Source organism: Thamnophis sirtalis, unplaced genomic scaffold (genome assembly GCF_051295495.1).
Source record: "Thamnophis sirtalis isolate CommonGarterSnake01/CBP01778 unplaced genomic scaffold, rThaSir2_p1.2 scaffold_7, whole genome shotgun sequence".
Lineage (NCBI taxonomy): Eukaryota > Metazoa > Chordata > Lepidosauria > Squamata > Natricidae > Thamnophis > Thamnophis sirtalis.
Window position 1 is genome coordinate 50326162 of NW_028261387.1, and position 20244 is coordinate 50346405.

General features: G+C 40.6%; 1 protein-coding gene across 3 annotated transcripts; it reads right to left on the reverse strand.

Moving 5' to 3' along the window:
* Positions 1-1048: 1048 nt before the first annotated feature.
* On the reverse strand, positions 1049-18268 carry CIMAP3 (ciliary microtubule associated protein 3). 3 transcript variants are annotated; one of them, XM_087719990.1, is made up of 7 exons: positions 18241-18258; positions 14858-14995; positions 8976-9118; positions 8053-8151; positions 5783-5916; positions 2704-2821; positions 1049-1250 (listed from the first exon to the last, which is right to left on the reverse strand). In XM_087719990.1, exons 2-7 carry the CDS (start codon positions 14895-14897, stop codon positions 1179-1181), a joined length of 606 nt encoding a protein of 201 aa, XP_087576116.1. In that variant the 5' UTR covers positions 14898-14995; positions 18241-18258; the 3' UTR covers positions 1049-1178. The 3 variants fall into 3 exon arrangements, with proteins under 3 accessions (XP_087576116.1, XP_087576118.1, XP_087576117.1); XM_087719992.1 differs by lacking the exon at positions 5783-5916 and having other exon boundaries at positions 18241-18268; XM_087719991.1 differs by lacking the exons at positions 14858-14995; positions 18241-18258 and adding an exon at positions 14574-14848.
* Positions 18269-20244: the final 1976 nt, after the last annotated feature.

Sequence of the window (20244 nt, forward strand, 5' to 3'; positions counted from 1 at the left end):
ATTGAAAGTGAAGGTTCTGTTTGGCAAACTGTACATTCTTTCCATTTGGTACAAGTGGTTTTGTGTACCTTCTAATCTAAAACTGCTAGTTTACAAGACATACAATGGATTCCATTGGAATCATAAGACTTTCTATGTAACTTCTAAATGAAATATAATTTTTGGAGAAATCAAGAATATATAAAATGAACTTAAAATATCTTTTTATAAAGTGGTGTGCAGAGAAATATTTAAGCATCCTGCTACATCGGCAGAGCCATTGTCTGCTATAAGTTTGGTATATTATCTCACAAAACTGATTAGAAATTGTAATACGTTTTTATTACTCATGTATTTTCTCCCATACTGCAGAATACAGAAGGTTAAAAATTGTACGGTACAAATCTAGTTCCTAAATACAATAGCTACAGCTCAGTTCAGGTTGAATGAAAAGCATGGTTTCTCCTACAAGAATATAGTATGGAAATCTTTCCTTGAGTGGGAAATCCTACATGCTTAGACCCACAAAGTGGGTTTCTTGTTCAGTACGAATGAAGTTTGTCTTCTCTGCAGCAGACAGAAAAGAACACTGTGCTAAAATAGTTCTAAAAATGTCATTGCATATATATTTCATGAAATTTCCATTCTCAGTTACATGCAGAAAATGCAGTCCAAGAAGTGGTATCATAAGACCATATCAGATCATATGGCACATTCTTCTAATACTTTTGTGTTTCAAAAAATATTGGCCAGTGCAGTGGAGTAGCAGGACAAAATATTTTCAATTTTAATCAATACATGCTTGTTCCCATAATAATTTCTCCAATTTGGCATGACTTTTGTGAGCTTTAGGATCTAAACTGACATATAAATAGAAATTATACTTTAAAAATCTATATTTCTCTTAAGCATTTCTCTAGCTAAACTGTTCGAAACCAGAAATATTTTAACAGATGTGGCTTTTGGCAAAATCCAAACATTTGAAGCAACTTCGAAAGAGTAAAGGTTTTATACTGAAATAGCAGAGAACATTAGGAAAAAAGAAGCCTTTAAAAGGTAACAAAAAAACTCTTTATGAAATAGTATTTATATTGAATCCAAGTAACAAATTAATTAAAAATGCTCTAATTCTGTCTAATGATAAAAAGTAAATTAGTGATCTAAGTATGTAGGACAGGAAATATATTCAGCCACAAGAATTAATCACTGTAATATATACTCAGATAGGCCACCAAATTCCGATATTTCTTGAATTCTTTATCTGAAATCAGCTGAAATAAAACAAAATTAAAAAATATTAACTGTACATAATTGCTGTCTTATTGTATTATTAGTACTAATCACACAATCATTATACAAATAATTAAAAACTATGAATTATTTTGGAGGGGAGTTTGATTGGCATGGTAGGAGTATGGCTTGTTATTTTTCTTCTGGAATATTTTCCAACTTCCTAGTCTAGGTTGGGAAGGTTTCCCCAACCGAATAGTAATCAATAGTGTCCCCCCTTAGCTCCTTACCTATCACTACAAAATACTTCAGGTAAAGAAATTCTGCAGGAAGAGATACAAGTTAGCTTTTAAAAGATAATTACAATAAATACATTAGTGAGATAAATTTATACTATTATACCATTATAATTCTTGTAGCAGAGCTAGCATGGTATAATAATAATGTGTTGGATTGGGGGCAAGTTCTTGTTAAGCTGTGTGACGTTGGGCACCCACTAGCAATAGCACTTACACTTATATACCGCTTCAAAATGCTTTACAGCCCTCTCTAAACATCAGCATATTGCCCCCAATAATTTGGGTCCTCATTTTACTGACCTCAGAAGGATGGAAGGCTGAGTCAACCTTGAGCCAGTGAGAATCAAAGTGCCGAACTGCAGTCAGCTGGCACTCAACAGAAGTACTCTGCAGTGCTACATTCTAACCACTGCGCCACCACCACCTTTCAGCACTAGACTGAAGTTGAAAAGTATCCCAGAAGAAAGTAATGTCAAACCATTTCTATAATTGCAAGACATTCTGCAAGAAAATACCATGGATGTTTCCAAGAAGTTACAAAAATCAAGACTGTTTCAAAAACATCCCATTAAAAAAGATGGGTTTTAATGATCTTATTCGTTAGAGGAGTATCAGTGAGGAGCAATGACTATACTCCACAGTATATAACTTGACTTTTCCATTCCCTCTTCTTTCTCTCCTTTCTCATTATTGGTGAACAACTGTGTATTCCTTTCCCCAGCATAAATCTACTGGTTGTGGTTCAATATAGCTTAACAAGAATAACCATTTTCTTCTATTTAATATTATCATGTTGAGTTGCTGGACAAGAGTCTCAAAGAGCGGCAAAACCATATAAAGGTCTGTAGGGGCACGTGTGTGGGCACATATGGGAGACGTGTGTGCATGCACAGGGGGGACACACGTGCAGGGGTCATGTGTGCATGCACATGGGGGCGCACTTGGGGGTTATGCACACATGCAGGGGGGTCCATGTGCATGCACAGGGGCAGGGGGAAAGTGGGCGTACACGCATTGCATTGTGGGTGTGCACGGTGATAAAAAGGTTAGCCATCACTGGCATTGTAGTTGTAGGCTGCCATGTGGTTTCTTGTAAGCTGTTGCTCAAGTACAAGAAAATACATTAATTTATTTCAAGAAATGAAACATTTCTGTCATTCCAAACTGATAACACGTTTAACCCCAAATTTCATACCTCAGCTCTGAAAGTTCTTCTTTGTGGCATTGGAACCAAAGACCAGTCTGGGGAACCAAACTTCCCTGGCCAGCTGACATGTCTGTGTGGCAACTTGTTTGGGTTGTAAGTTCCAGGTCTGAAGAGACAGGAGAGAGAACAGACAAGTTGTTCAAAACGTATTATTTTCTGTTGTATACAGATAGTCCTCAACTTACAACAGTTTCTTTAGTGACCGTCTAAAGTTACAACAGCACTGAAAAAAGAGACACGATCATATTTCACATTTATGACTGTTGTAGCATCACCATGGTCATGTGATTTAAATTTGGTTGCTTGGCAACTGACTCATATTTATGACCACTGCAGTGTCCCAGGTTCATGTGACCCTTTTTGCAATCGTCTGATAAGTAAACTCAATGGGGAATGCAGATTCACTTAACAACCATGTTACTAACTTAACAACTACAATGATTCACTAAACAAATGTGGCAAGAAAAGTTGTAAAATGAGGGAAAAATTACTTAACAAATTTCTCACGTAACAACATACATTTTGGGCTCAATTGTGGTCATAAGTTGAGGGCTACTTATACTGCAGTTTTTATGCTATATATACTATATAAAATAAACATATCAATATATATTGTGCTTTTTAATAGTAGTGCTAGATTGGTTAAACTGTTAAAAAAAGTTATAACTTTCCATTCATAATAGCAATATAATAGTGTTCTGTCCCCCCTTCTGGCTCTTAACAAATGCAAGCAGACAAACTTAAAAGGAAGTCTTTCTTTATCAGTTCTCAGTTCAAACTGGCTTCGAGCCCAAAAATAACATAAATACAAGTCTCCGACAAGAATGCAAAACAAAACTCTTACAAGCAATGCACTTCTTCCAAAGTCTCCACAAATCAGGGTTACAGGAAAACACCAAAACACTTATCCAAGTGTATTAAGCAATGTTGTACACACGACGGAACGTTGATTCCTGCGACTAGGGCGTGGCAGCATCCGTCCTTTTATCTTTAAACTTGCCTCTAACCAGCCCCAGCTGCATAATGAATCTTGTATCCCGAAAAGACTCACAGCAGACATCTGCTGAGTCACAACATAATAGTAATAGCACTTAGACTCATATACCACCCCATAGTGCTTTAGAGCAATCTCTGGGTAGTTTACCATGTCAGTATATTGCCCCCAATAAACTGGGTCCCATTTTACCAACCAACCGACCTTGGAAGGATGGAATGCTGAATGAATCTTGACTGCTGTCAGAATCAAATTCCAGGCTGGGGGCAGAGTTTGCCTACAATACTGCATTCTAACCATTGCACCATCAGGGCTCCAAAATAATTTTTATAAGTTGCATAAATCAAAAAGAATAGGATTTAATAATTTTTTTTGCTGTAGTATATCCTGTCGTCTCTTTTTTCTCTTCATTTGATAATAAATAAACACAGACATACAAACCTCTCCCTCCCCCCCTCTCTATATATATCTGGAATTGGGTAAAGGTTTAAAACTTTATGATGAAAAAGAATGCATTTTATTAAGCTCTTTAGACAGAAAGGCTCCGAGAATGCAATCTTGCATGCAGTCAATTACTAGAAAATTAGTCTCCGTCAATAATTTACAATCAAATGACATTTCAATGTAATGCAAAAAGTATGCCACAGATTAGCAAAACATATTTATATTTGGGTTCTGTTGTCCCCCCATTCCTACCTGCATTTTTTTCAAATGAAAAAAATCCTATGGCTCGTACAACTGTAATTTCGCTGCTGTATTGGGACGGATTTATATACCGTCAACATACCATTAAGATGTATCAGGTTTTCATTTCAACACAGAAAATTTTTGGAGAGTTACTAGCGTTTGTTAAAATAGTTGCTGAAAAGCCCCCCAAACAGCACAAGATGACAATTATGCCATCCCATAAATCCAACAAAATCTCTAAGTACATGAGTCCCACTGACACTATGGAAGCCCCATAGTGATATTCAGACATATAAATGATAGCTAAAGGTTACTTTGTTCTTCAGATATATTCATGACTACCGTATTTTTCGGAGTATAAGATGCACCTTTTTTTCCCTCCCAAAAAAGGCTGAAAATCTGGATGTGTCTTATACATCGAATATAGCATTTTTTGCCCCCTAAAGCCCCACCCCTTCACCAAAATGGCTGTGCAAAGCCTTATGGAGGCTTTCAAAGAGTTCCTGGGGGCTGGGGAGGGGAGAAATGAGCAAAAACAAGAATATTTTAACCCTCCCCCCAGCAGCACTCTATAAGCCTCCATAAGGCTCCAAATTTTTTTGACAAAATCCAGGCTCGTTTTCGCCTCCCCCCCGAAGCGAAAATGGGCCCATTTTTGGGAGGTTTGCAGAGTGCAAAAACTTTTTTTTTCCTTTTGGAATGCTCTTTAACTGATTGATGAGAATTACATTGGTCAAGTGCTGTGCCAGCAGAAACAAAGTCTTAGGTGCTGCAGATTGTCAGCAATTTCCTTCTCCAGCACATGGATAAATACACCTGGAAACATCTACCTACCTACCTACCTACCTACCTACCTACCTACCTACCTACCTACCGTATTTCTCTCTCTAACTATCTATCCCTCTACCTACCAACCTAACTATTCTCTCTGTTCCTCCCTCCCTATCTACTGTATTTCTCTCTCTCTCTATTTCTCTCTATCCCTCTACCTATCTCCCTACCTACACTCTCTCTCCCCCTATCTACCTACCTACACTCTCTCTCTATTCCTTTATCTACCTATCTACCTAACTACTCTCTCTCTCTCTCCTACCTACTGTATTTCTCTCTCTTTCTCTCCCTCTCTATCCCTCTTACCTACTTACTTTTTAAAAAAATTGCCTCTGCAAAATCTTGGTGCATCTTATACTCTGAAAAATACGGTAACTAAACCATACAATTTCCAGCTTATGCATAGTTAAATCCTTTCCAAAATTAAATGAAAAGCAAAAGGAAACTCAAAACATACATTTTTTCCTGCCTATGCTCCTTAGCACTGAACTTACTTTATTTTTCAGGTTCCATTTCTAATAGCCAGTTTTTAATTTAAGAAATGAAAAACAGTACCCAGGAAAGAGTTCTCTATCTTGAACCTGCTCTAAAAACCGTGGTACATTGCTGAGAAATGGGAAATGAGCAGTCTTATGCTTGTGTTCTTTGATCCATATTGATTGATATGTTGTAGGCGCAGGGGTCAAATGCTAAAAAAAAAGAGAGCATAAAATGAAATTATAAAGAATGTTGTTTGAAGTCCATAAACACTCCAATTAGCTTACAGTTAAAACTGAGTGAATAATCTTGATCTTTAACTCTGTCAAACTCCATAAAAACCGAATAATCTGTAAATAAATCTGGAACGGTAATTAAAATCCAATTTAATATTTTTGTACACTTTTTTGCATTAACAGTGACTCCAACACAACAGGATTACAACTGTGCAATCCTGAAAAAAGAAATTGTTGCTTTAGTTTCATGAAGGATGTCTGTCTAAATAAATTCAAAATACTGCACAGTTATATTAGATTCCTTTCTAGTTTGATGTCTTATTAGAATAATTTAATGTGTGATGAAGTATTTTGGGTGTATAAAATTATCCACCATATGATATGAATGCTGCAAGATGGGTGTGCCAATGTTACATAAAAAAAGCTTGATTCTCTTTCTGGGGCTTTTCTGAAGTGAATTGAGATTTTACATAGTGCCAGTGTAAGGTGCAACATATATATACAGGTGTAATATTATATACTGTGTATGTATAAGGTGACCAGACGTCCCGACCTTGGCGGGACACCCCCGCTTTCCAATGCATTTTCCCGCGTCCCGCACGCTTTTTTAAAAAGCACGCTTTTTTTGGCGCTCGCAGCTCCCGCCCATCAGCTGCTAGCTTGCTGGGCTGGCTCATCGTTCTGTTCTCTATCCTACCAGATGAGCCAGCCCAGCAAGCTAGCAGCTGATGGGCGGGAGCGGCGAGCGCCAAAAAAAGCGTGCTTTTAGCCTTTTACCTCCTTCAAATTTAAGCCAGCCCAGCCTGCCGCTCACTGATTGGATTGGCCTGGACTCCAGCCAATCAGTGAGCTGGCTGGGATGGGAAATTTTCAGCATGCCTGCGCGAGTCTCCATTTCCTTTCGCCAAAAGACGAAAGAGATTGCAGCTGCGCTGACTGGTGAGTAATCTAATTCTAATCGAATTTTCCGCTCGCCGCGGCAGGAGGAGAGGTTGGGGCGCTGGCAGCCGCCCGCAGACAACTTCCTCTCGCTTCCGGGGCTCCCGCCGCCCAGCAGAAGCCCCTGAACCGCTTGGAAGTTGTCTGCGGGCGGCTGCCAGCGCCCCAACCTCTCCTCCTGCCGCAGAGTCCGTTCGTGAATCAAAATGGATCGCCGCGGCAAGAGGAGAGGTTGGGGCGCTGGCAGCCGCCCGCAGACAACTTCCTCTCGCTTCCGGGGCTCCTGCCGCCCAGCAGAAGCCCCTGAACCGCTTGCAAGTTGTCTGTGGGCGGCTGCCAGCGCCCCAACCTCTCCTCCTGCCGCGGAGTCTGTTCGTGAATCAAAATGGATCACCGCGGCAGGAGGAGAGGTTGGGGCACTGGCAGCCGCCCGCAGACAACTTCCTCTCGCTTCCGGGGCTCCCGCCACCCGGCAGAAGCCCCTGAACCGTGTGGAGGTTATCTGCGGGCGGCTGCTGCTGCCCCCACGGGCCCCACCCTTCCACGGAGTCCGTTCGTGATTGGGATCGCCGCCTCCGAGAGGGTGGGGGCAGCTGCAGCCGCCCGCAGAAAACTTCCTCTCGCTTCCGGGGCTCCCGCCGCCCAGCAGAAGCCCCTGAACCGCGTGGAGGTTATCTGCGGGCGGCTGCCACTGCTGCCCCCACCCTGCCGCGGAGTCCGTTCGTGATTGGGATCGATCGCCGCCTCCGAGAGGGTATACAGAACACTATTTACCTAAATGTGCATATATACAGTTTAGTATTTTAGCCACCTAACGGCTATGCACAGCCATTTTGGTGAAGGGGGTGGGGTTTCACATAAAGAATATAAGTAATATAAACATTTCTACCTTTACTGTTTTCTTCTAGAGAAGCATGAAACATGAATTGTGAAAGGTTAAACTTGTCTCTGAGCCACTCTGGTTTGTAATGATGGCTGTGGTGGAAATATTTTGGCATTCTATTTAAGTTTAAATTTAAATTTTAGAGTACAAAGAAGCCCTTCCCACAGCATAGAAAGTGAATTTCTTCTGTGTGTACAAGGCACATTGGCTGCAAGAGTTGTCTGCTGAAGGATTTCTTCCTGCAGAAGAGAACTCGTACTATAGAGAATATATATGGAAAATGTTTTTACCTTGTTTATTATTACAAAACGTGGTGTTGTTCTTGCTCCCATGCTGTAGCCTTTGATACTCTGTGGTCTCTTAGCCAAGTTATATATAAGATTGTTCCTCTACATATTAAAAGAAATGTTAAAGTTATTCTACACTATAATAATTGGGGGGGGGGAAGAACAATGTTTAGCAGCATAATAGAGTCGGCAAAAGATTTCTACTGAGAAGAAGTTAATAAAAAGTAAATCTTGGGTATTCAGAGCGAAAGCCTGAGTAGTATAAAGAAATACAAAATCATAATGACACTTAATTATATTATACAGACAAATCAAAAGTCAATGTTGGAGCTTGGTGGTGTATAATAAAATAAAATAATTACAATGTAATACCCTACTTAAATTTAACTTTTTTTAAAACTGAATTTTCTCAAAGCAATTAACCAATTTCCCCCCAGCTTATTGGAATAATTTGAGCCACTTAGAAGAATGGTTGAAGAAATGGTGCACTCCGTTTGTTTTCCCACTTATTATTTATTAAACCAATTTAGATAGCTGCTCATCTTACAAGGAAAAGATTCTGGGTGGAAAACTACAGAGCTAAAAACGTTAATACATATACTATAGGATTCATTAGTCTAAATAACAGAACTTGTATTCATGGATTTTTTTTCTGGAAGCAATCATGTGAAGTAGGTAGAAATGAAAGAGAGTATCAAGCCACAGAGTCATCGTGTGAAAATACTATGAGGTTCAACTGTGGTGTCTCAAATCTTTGGAAATATTCTCTAATTATCAATTTTCTAAGACCAGAGACATAGCTTTTATTTGCAATATATTTGAATTTTGGAAGCAAAAGTTATCAATGTAATCTGAATAGTAAATATCCTTTCTAAAGAATAAAGAAAAATGAAAAATAAAGAAAAATGAAAAGGAACACTAGTTACCTCTGCATGATTATAAGTTCCTGGTCCACGGTCAGGATCCCCTTTAATTGGTGCGAACTGATTACCTAATCGGTCTGGTGCATGATGAAAGGGGAAAATTTTCTTTTCTTGACAGGACCCAAATGAATTTCCTATCTGACCATCTGAAAACCCCAATAGGAGTTCATGTCAGTCGAACATTTTATAATGTGCTACAAACTTAAGTTTATAAAATAACACAGTGACATCTCTTAACTATTAGACTAACTTTTCAGTGAAACACGGAATACAGCCAGCCAGTCAAGTTCATTCACTTAATTACCATTAATTACATTACTTTTATATAAATACTTGGTTATTTACATAAAAAACTTAATTAGAAAGGAAAAATAGATATATAGTAGCCAGAATTGATGTCATAAGTGCAGCACAGTCATGTGAGATTTCATTTAATGATAAGTGTCATTTAGTGATAGAGTTGCAGGTCTAAACTTTAGTCAATAAGTGAGGACTATCCATAACAGTATTCAGATTTGCATCATATGTTGTCTCAATCTTATTGCAGCAACACGAAATTTAGCTGTTTGACAATTTCATATCTGAGAGAATGTAGTATTGATCTGTTCTACAGAGTACTGATGCAGTGGGGGTATAGCAATAGCAATAGCACGTAGACTTATTGTTCTGTTCCCCCCTTCACGGCTCTTAACAAACGGCAAGACAAATAAACTTAAAAGGAACTTTCTTTATCAGTTCTCAGTTCAAACTGGCTTCGAGCCCAAAAATAACATAAATGCAGTCTCTGACCAAATAACGGAATGAAAACAAAACAACTCTTACAAGCAATGCACTTCTCCAAGCGTAGCCTTAAATCAGGGTTACAGGAAACACCAAAGCACTTATCCAAGTGTAACAAGATGACCAGCACCCATTTCCCTTGATGCCTTTTTCATGAATCCCAAACCTCTGGAGGCATAGCCCCCTTGAATCAGAATTCTTTAGGTATCCGGTGGCCACCATGTTTCCTTCCGCCCTTCCCGGCGTCGACACCCCGTCCAGGGTCATCCACCCTCCGCAAGGCCAACCCACCAGCCCCCCTACCATCGGAGGTTGATGGCACCTCTACCAGCTTCGGCCGAGCCTGAACACCCTGTCCAGGGTCCTCTACCCTCTGCAAGGCCGACCCACCAGCCCCCCCTACCATTGGAGGTTGATGGCACCTCTACTGACTTCGGCTGAGCCTTAACACCCTGTCCAGGGTCCTCCACCCTCTGCACGGCCGACCCACCAACCCCCCTTCCGTCAGAGGTTGACGGCAGCTCTACCGACTCCTGCCGAGCCACCACGCAATCCCCTCCCGCAGAGCCCTTCCCCTGGTTTCGATGATTGGGGTGTGGCCCAGAAGGGTTGGTGACAGCCTCCCCGGAGCACAGTCCAAGACCCTGGTACCTCTCTGGGACCCTACAGACAAAGTCCAGTGCTGTGGGGACTGGAGTCGACAATGGCTGGAATCTCGGCGGAGTTCTCCTTGTAGACCTGGCCCAATGACACTGGGCACGTGACTTCACGCACCTCCGTACGTCATTTTTCAGATGGGGCCACCAAAATTGACGGGAAGCCAGGCGCAATGTCCGAACAAACCCCCAATGTCTTAACGCAGATATGCAATGAATCTGTGTGAGCACCCATCGATGGATGTGCCCTGCGGGAACATAGAGCCGGCCCCGACACTTCAAAAGATCCCCTTCCAAAGTCCATGGGGACGCTGGCCTCACTTCTGCATTTTGTTGCTCCACCCAGTCATCACCCCGCTGCGCATCCCGTATCAGAGTCTGCATGCTCACAGGATGACCAATGGCAGCGCAGGATGCAACGGGTAGAACAGTCCGAGGTGGAAGCGAGTTCGCAGGGTCGGAGTTCTTTACTTTACTCGGTAGGGCATCTGCCCTGCGACTCCACACCCCCCGAACGCACGCTATCTTGTGCGAACGGGGTAACACGGCCACACCAACGTGCTGGTTGTCCAACTTGATCGTGCGTTGCTAAGGGACGGCTGCAGTCCGTGCAACCCTTCTGTTCTTCTTGGGGCAGCTCCCTGCCAAGTGTCCAAGATCTCCACAGTAAAAACACAATCCCTCTGCACGTCATCTGTCCATCTCTGTCCATGACACTTGAGGTCTGACAGCACCCAACTCCATGGGCTCCTCCCAGTCCACTGCAGTTCCTTGCTGAACCAGCATGCTAGTGGTCTCCTGGAATACACGGTGAGGCTTTCGCCTCTGCAGCTGGGCGTCTATCTGGAGGCACAAGTGGACCAATGCGTTGAACGTTGGTGGCCTGTCCACCCTCGCCAGTTCAGCCTGCAAGGCCTCAGACAATCCATCCTGGAACGTGTCCATTAGAGCTTGTTCATTCCATGTGGAATCCTGGCTATGTAGCCTGAATTCAGACACATAGTCCTGCAATGAACCACTCCCCTGCTGCAGTGATTTCAAACTTCTAGCAGCTGTTTCCCCCTTGATCAGATCTTCAAACATCCGTTTGAAATACTGGCAGAAGCCCTGGAAGTCATCCAACAAAGGGCTCTGCTGAACTAACAAGGGGGTGGCCCAACGGGCAGCTGTGCCTGAGAGCAAGCTGATAATGAATCCCACCTTCGTCCGGCCAGTGGGAAAGTCCTCCGCTCTCAGGCTCAGGAACAGCTGGCATTGTCCCAGAAACCCAGCAATCATGGCCAGACTCCCATCATATTTATCTGGCATGGCTACTGGGCACTTCCTCCTTGGCTAGGTTTTTTTGCATCTCTCTGCAACTGTTGAACTTGATCTGACAACATTGCGATTTGCTGTGCCATTAATCTATTTTCAGCCATTAATTGTTCCATAATTACTGAAATTAAGGCTTATCAGGCAGGAGTCAATCTGTTCTGTCCCCCCTTCACGGCTCTTAACAAACGGCAAGACAAATAAACTTAAAAGGAACTTTCTTTATCAGTTCTCAGTTCAAACTGGCTTCGAGCCCAAAAATAACATAAATACAGTCTCTGACCAAATAACGGAATGAAAACAAAACAACTCTTACAAGCAATGCACTTCTCCAAGCGTAGCCTTAAATCAGGGTTACAGGAAACACCAAAGCACTTATCCAAGTGTAACAAGTAATGTTGTACGCATGAAGGAACGTTGACTGCTGCAACTAGGGCGTGGCAGCATCTGTCCTTTTATCTCCAAACCTCCCCTAACAAGCCCCAGCTGCATAATGAATCTTGTATCCCGAAAAGACTCACAGAAGACATCTGCTGAGTCACAACACTTATATACTGCTTTACAGTGCTTATAGCCCTCTCTAAGCAGTTCACAGAGTCAGCGCATTGCCCTCAACAATCCAGGTCCCCATTTTTCTGACCTCAGCAGGATGGAAGGGTGAGTCAACCTTGTTTACAGCTATTCCAAATATTACTTTAGAAAATACGGTATACATACCGTTGTGTTTATATTCCTGGAATTGCATATGCTTTGCTAATGGGCTTTTAGAATACTTACCCTAATATTGGAGGGTTGTGCCTCTGCCTGGGAAAGGTAAGAATGTTTAAATGTTGTGCTACAATATTAGCCAGGTTGAGATAATACTCAAAATATGCCAATTTGCAATAATGGAGACAATAAAATACACTGAATCCTCTACCCCCTCTCCACAGTGAAATTTGGTGATTATTATATTTTCCCAATAATTTTATTAGAAATGGTATTGTACAAATAAAATTTATACTCATACAAAATAAAGAGATACATTAAAGAAAATTTAAAAAGTGCAGAAAAAGAAAAAAGGAAACTCTGCTCATCTCCAGCAAGTATAATCAACATTAAGAGCTTATCATTATCTCTTAAAAGCAAATATCTTTTTATTTCAATATCTTCTCTTAGTTTCTGTAAACCCATCTCTAAAATCTTATCTCTCCCTATAAACACCAAAAATCCACTAGGAGTTATGAGAAATGACAACATAAGTGTTACAAATTATATCTATTATACCCATTCTGAATCCATCCTTCAAAGTCCTTTCAGCTGATTTGGTTATTATTTTGAGGGTGGGGGGAGTGTGTATCTGGTAACCTTTAAAGGTCTGGAAAGAAAAACTTTTAATTAAATATTACAGAAAAACTTTCTAATAGTACAAGTATCAGTCTTATACTTGGGAAATGAAACTTGGTTGAAATTTCCCACAAACTTAACATTATACAGGGTTGTTATGCACAACAGCCATTATATTTAACAATCTTGGACCATTCAGATATATTCCCAAAATTATACCGTCTTTGGATTCAAATTTGGCTTTCTTTCATCCCATGTGTTCCTATATACAGGTTGTCCTCAATTTAGTTGCTTAGCAACCATTCAAAGTTATAAGGGACACTCCCCAACAAAAAGGTACTTGCAATGCTGTTTGGATGTCCTGACAGCTTTGGAAGTCCTGACAGTTTGGAAGTCCTCCTGCAAACATGTAACCATGTTTTGGGTGCTTGGCAACTGACCTGCATTTACAACCATTTACAGTGTCTTGCATTCATGTGATTAGGATTTTTGCCAAAACCTGGCATTCACATCCAGTTTCTGGCAAAAAAATTGCCCATAGCAAACAATGGTTTCATTTAATGACCATGTTTTTTGCTTAATGACCACCACAAAAAGGTTGTAAAACTGGATTGGTCACATGACTCACTTTACAACTATCACAACTTAAGACCAACTGCCAGGATCAGTTATGATTCTAAGTCAAGGACTTTTTGTACAAATGTGCAAACTGGCTTTTTGTTTACCATTCTCACTTTTTGGTGGCAACTGCCTGTTTGGTGGCAACTGCCTGTCTCAGAAATTCAACAATGAGAAGCAAACTTTCCTTTTTGAAAAATAGCAGAGGCTGGGCAATCATTGCTCAGGAATGCTGCAGTTGGAATTTGGAATGCTACAGTAAATGGGGTTTGGACTAAATAATTTCAGCATACATTCCAAGGCCGACTTACTATAATGTTTCTCTGCAGTGACTTAAAACCTTCTAACTAACAAGATGGTAATATATTGATGAGAGAGAGGGACACTTCATGGAAGTTTAGAGTACTGTACTAATTCATCTACTTGTTCCAGAATTAACTCCTATTAGTTTTGTGATTACATCCTGGAAAACTTAAAGTAGATTTTTTTTTGCTATTGTCTGTACTGAAATAAACAATGCTATTTCCCAAGAAAGAAAACATATTGTTCAAGGTCCAATAATGTGACATTGGAATTTGAAATTCCACCGCTAATACATATTTGGCAGGCAGGGGTTTCACATCCATATAATTTTGCTGCTATGTAAATGATTGAACAGAGGAACTATATTCCTTTACTATTGCGACAGTCCCTTTAGATAGTGTTATTTTAAAAGAAGTCTACATAGAATTATGCTTATGTAAATTTATTCTGGAACCCGAGGCAAATAATTTCAGAAATGCCTTTCTCTTCCTTTTACATTAGCAATAAAATATAGTAAATTAAGTGAAATTAATCCTAAAATCCCAAATCGCTTGACTGAAGCGTCTGCCTCGATCAGAGCTCTGACTTTAAATTGGCGCTAACTTACAGCCCAGTTCCCAGTCCGAATCCAGGTAATTTTGAAAATCCAACCGTGTTCGCATCCGCAGGGTGCCATTGTCCAAGGTCGGACTCCACAGCTGAGACATGGCGACCCAGAAAAACAAAGTTTGTAGGATCGCAAAAATCCCCGGATTTCCCTTGCTTCCACGTTAGCACGTCTCCTCCGAGGAAGAACGACCCGCGGGTCTCCAGCTGATCCACGGCACTCCACAGTGCGGGGGCAAAAACGCTTGTTGCGCACGCCTTCTAGCCAATCCCCTCCCGACTCACCTGAGAGCTGCAACGCCAGACGGCGCTGGCTGGACATCATCGCCAGGGTTCCCAGCTGTTTGGAATCTTGCCATGGCAACAGAAGAGGGGTGTCCTCCAGACTGGAATCCTGAGGAACCACTAGGGCTTGCGCCGAATCTGCAAAGGCGGGGAGAGAGAAATGTTGGGGAGGCCCGCCGCGCAGCGTCTGAAAATCCAGGGCTACGACACCTGGGCGACTCCTAGGCGGCAGCAGCACAGTTGTCGTGGTTCTTTATTGCCACCTAATAGTCGTCCTGATTGTTGCAGCGCGGTTATGGCTAACTGTACTTTTGTCTGACAGTGGCAATGTGGGCGGCGGGTGGAGTATAGCCTCGCCCCTATCATTTTCGCGGCACATTCAATTTTGCCCCGTGCCTTCGGCGGTAGACAGTGGTTTATTAATCATTAAGCAGACTAAGCACGTGCTTAGGGCACCAAGCCCAAAGGGAGCACCACAAAGTTGAGAAAGAAAAAAAAACCAATGAAGATTTGTACAGTATGTACAAAGGAGGGGAGGGGGGCACCAAGATTTGTCAGTGTTTAGGGCACCAGTGAGCCTTAATCCGTCACTGGCGGTGGGGCTCAGTTCCGTTAGTTCAGCAAAGAAACTGATTATGAAGAAGTGCCGCGTGTTTACGCTTCCCTCTCCCTATGGCAACTAACTCTTAACTCTACACTTTTGAGGGGGATGCAGGAATATTCTCCATCTTTCTTGAGCGAGGAAAAAGAATCGCTCTAGCCTTTGAAAATAAAGGGCTGGCTGAGCCAACGAAATTATTTTATTATTGCATCCTTATTTTGAAGACCCTACAATAGTCTATTTTTATACAATGGTTAATGAGTGTTGAAAACGGCTGTTCAGCTGGTTCAGAAATCCGTAGCTGAGAGAAGGTGAGGAAATAGAGTTTCTTGTTCCTGAACAAACTTGTTTGGTAGATTGGAATTCCCAATCAGATTTGTTTATCCATAAAGCACTATCTTCTGTAGCATGTGCTTATCTAAACTATTTGGTTATACAGTACTTAAATAAAAGGGTAATATGATAATTAATTAATTCAATCAATCAAGTTGTAGTCTGTTTCAATCACAAAGGCACCTCTAGGTAGCTTACATTTTGGATTAAAAACAACAGAATGATAATAAAAATAAACAATATTGGATGGCAGATTCGAAAAACAAAACAATCCAGTCCCAGTCATAAGACATAGGTCCAATATTAATTATAATCCAATCCAACCCACAGCTTGTTGCGAGAAGCAGGAATTTAAAGATTTGAGAAAACAGTGTGGTCAGTGCCATGTGGATTTAAGGGAGAAGATCTTCCATGGCACAGGTACAAACAACAAAGGCCTGATTCCTAGGTCCCACAAGATGTCACTGATTGGACAGAAACAATGGAAGAAAGCAGTTCTTAAGTCATTAATTTTTGTACAGGTGACAATTGGCATTTCGAACTGCAGTTAAAAGCTCACTGATAGCCAGGGCACAAAGTTGAGGTTTTGGGTAGCAAAATGAGAAGTGGTCATAGCTTCTGAATAGTTTTCAAGGTTAGCCCTGGATGGATTGTTTTAGTGTTCAAATAGATGATTAAGTTATGAGTGCTCGTGAGAAGCTTGTGTAGGGTTTCCTTCCTAAACAGAGGGTTGAACTAGATAGAAGACCTCCAAAGTCCCTTCCAACTCTGTTATTCTGTTTTCTGCTCCCCTCCTTTCATGAAAGATCATATTTAGTACACACTATGGATCAGTGCAAAAGTCCTCTTGGCCATGGCTACCATCAGGTCATAGAACTGAGTCCAGGAAGGCTCTCAAATTAAACACGAGACTGTAGGTATGGATCATCCTTGAAATCTAATAATTGTTCTTGAAAATAGAAGGTCTTTGAATCCAAAGCCACTTGGATTTGTGTAAGCCTATTCCTCCCCAGTTCCCTTATATCTTCTGGCACTGGGACAAGATCACCAGAGCATCACCTGTGCAAACAGGTGTGAAACATAAAGCTGGATACTATCCAATACTGAGGCTATGATCTATGCTGATGGATGACTTCATTCAGTGGCTCATGTAGATGTTAAATAAATGTGGGAGAGTCTTGAGTCTTGTGGGACCCTGCAGAAGAAGGATCTCAAGCTTGATCCTTCCTCCCAAAACTAACCCTAGGCCTAGAGGAAGGGGGAGGATATTGCAATAGTTTCCCCATTCCTAATCTCTGGAGTTGATTTACAATGATACTATGGTCAATGATACTGAAAGCTGAAGAGAGATTGAGCAGGTCTAGAAGAGCTGCACCATATTTATTCCACCTCCGCTAAAGGTCACAAACAGTGTCAGCATTGTTCATGGGCCTAAAGCCTGATTAAAAAGAAGCTACATAATCAGCTTTCCTCAGATCTGTTTTATGTTATCTTTGTTAGTATATGACTTTGCATGTGTTATATTTAACTATGTAAGAAGCTCAATTAATGTTTATCTGGCAGATGTTGAAATGTTTATTTCCCAAATGTTTCCTTCACTAAAAAAGAAAAGCCTAACTACAGTTGAATTGCATTTTTCTTTCCCAAATTGATTTTTGTCAGTTACTTTGTTGTTCCTTATTTTTTCTGTACAAGTGTTTTACAAATCCATTGTTGTCCAATTACAGGTAGTCCTCGACTTAAAGCAATTTGTTTAGTGACCATTCAAAGTTACAATGACACTGGAAAAAATGACTTATGAGCTTTTTGCACACTCACAAATGTTGCAGTATCCCCCATGGTCGTGTAATCAAAATTCAGAGCTTGGCAACTGACTCATACTTATGATGGTTGCAGTGTCCCGGGGTCACATGATCCCTTTTTGCGACCTTCTCACAAGCAAAATAAATGGGAAAGCCAGATTCACTTAAGTGTTACTAATTTAAGAACTGCAGCAATTCACTTAACACTTGTGTGATAATCTTTTGGGACCTTCTGAAAGGTCCCCACTGATTGGAGTGGGGAAGCCAGAATTACTTAACAATCGTATTAAGCTAACTTAACAACTGTGACAAAGGTCATAAAATGGTGCAAAACTCACTTAACCGTCTCACTTAGCAACAGAAAGTTTGGGTTCAGTTATGGTCATAAGTTGAGGACTACCTGTACTTAAACTTTGTGTTATTTATAGCAGTGGAAAAAATAATGTATTGGATCTGATACTGAAGTTTGAAATACTGAGAGAAATGAAACCACTGGGATAAATAAAATAATTTTAAACAAATCTCATTATTCAACATGTCGTATATCTTTTATGAGAAATATTCAAGGGAATTACCTGAATGTTCAAGGGAAGTAATTCTAGCTAAAATAATAAAATATTTCATAGTAGAAATAATTACGAGCTTACCTGAATTAGGTTCTGACATGATATAGATTCTTTTTTTGGTGATCTAGAAACTAAATGATAGAAAATTTAATGGGAATAGATCAAAATATTGTCTCCCTGATCACTTTTTTCCTCAAATCATTAGTGGTTGTAGAACAGCATAATCTTCAAGGTTGTCATCATATAGATTATGTAACTATGTCTGGGTCATTTTGACTGGAAGAATGAGATATAAGTAAGGTGACCAGATGTCCCGCTTTTGGCAGGACAGTCCCAATTTTTAACAATTTGTCCTGCGTCCCGCAGCGTTTTAAAAAAGTCCCAGTTTTTTAAAATTTTTAATCAAGAACATCCCCCCCCCCCCAGTCAATGGTGTCCCGCTTTACCAATGTTAAAATCTGGTCACCTTAGATATAAGAGGCATTTAATATTTGGCTTCCTTACCATCATAGCAGAGAAATGTGCCTGATAATTTGTAAAACTAGAATAAATGGAGGGTGGCGTTACACACAATCTCATCGTGCCTTCCCTAATAGAATAAGGACACCAACAGTTAAATTTAGTGAGAAAGAACTCCCCCTCTTCTAAATATAAGAAAACTGTGACAGATAAGCTTGGTTTGAGTTAAAATTAGAGGCTGCATCAAGGGGTGATATTTAAATCTAGGTTAATCAAACAGTTCAGACATGCTCTATTAATGTGCCAGTATTATCAGTACTTGAAATGGCTTGTTTAGATGCCTCTTATATTAACTGACTAGCATGTCAGAGGCACAGAGGCAAAATTTTGCCTCTCTCAGATAATGAAAAAATTAAAACATGACCATGTGAAAGCTTTTATTAGCAGAAACAATTACAAACCTGTACATCCAGTGGTAACAGAATCAGCAACAGACAAACTGGCAGAACCTTGTTCCCTTTTTCCAGTTTAAATCAGTTAAAGCATGCCAGCTGAGGAATTCTGGCAGTTGAAGTCCTCACAGCTTAAAAGTTGTGAAGGTTGAGAAACACTGTTCTATACTGTTTTTTTTCATAGAGGCCTGGCTCGCTTTCAAAAATGCACTAAACTAACATTTATCAACAGTCTCCTAAGCACTTTTAAAAGTGTTGGTCATTCATTGTGCAGACAGGTGTCACTGCAGAAACCAGCTGTCCAACTTTCCCTGCACTTGAAGCCAAAATAATTTTGGAAGGAACTTCCTAGTTAGTAGGAGTGGGCTTGGAGCAGCAGATGAGAAATAGGTCCCCTACCTTGCCACCATCCTCCTTACTACCCAAAAGTAAAGTGTGACTCAATTTTTTTCCAGGAAGAATTTGGTAAATTAGCTGATTCAGATGGAAAGTGTTCTATAAGTAACTTTGTGGTGACTACATAGATCTTTATAGATCAAAATCAGCAGAACAATTGTATTCAGAAACCTATTAGTGACTAATGTAGAGTCAAAAACATAGGTACAATGTGGTACAGTACTAGCAGTAATACCTGCCAGTAATTGAGCTGTTGCAATTTATCTCAGTTGCAGTTTTTGAATGCTCTTCAAAGGTAGCTCCATATAAAGTGTCTTGCAATAGTCCAGTGGAGAAATGATAAGAGGAAGGGTCATTGTTGAGGCCTTTCCTCTTATCCTGTTCCTATCTCTTAGTAAAATGGCACTACTTTCCAGGAATGTCTTCAAGGTTTGAGACAAGTCATTTCCAAACCTAGTTGTAGTTTCTGGATCTGTGTTTTGTTTCATAGAAGCTATGGCCATAATAAATGCCATATTCTTTTATGTGCAAGATATTTCAGTGGTTTAGCATTCATATGTAGAGATATATGTTCTATATATAGTAAGTAATACAGGAGGGAGCTTTCTGCTACATAAATGCCACTTTGTTCCCCGGCATCTACATTCCCACTGGTCCTGTTGCAGAAAATGACAGGCTTTAGACTTCTCAGGATACAGGAAATGTTTATTTGGCAGCCAGGTTCAGAAAGTTAGCGAAATAGCTAACATTGCAAATTCTGAACAACCTTCACCATCAA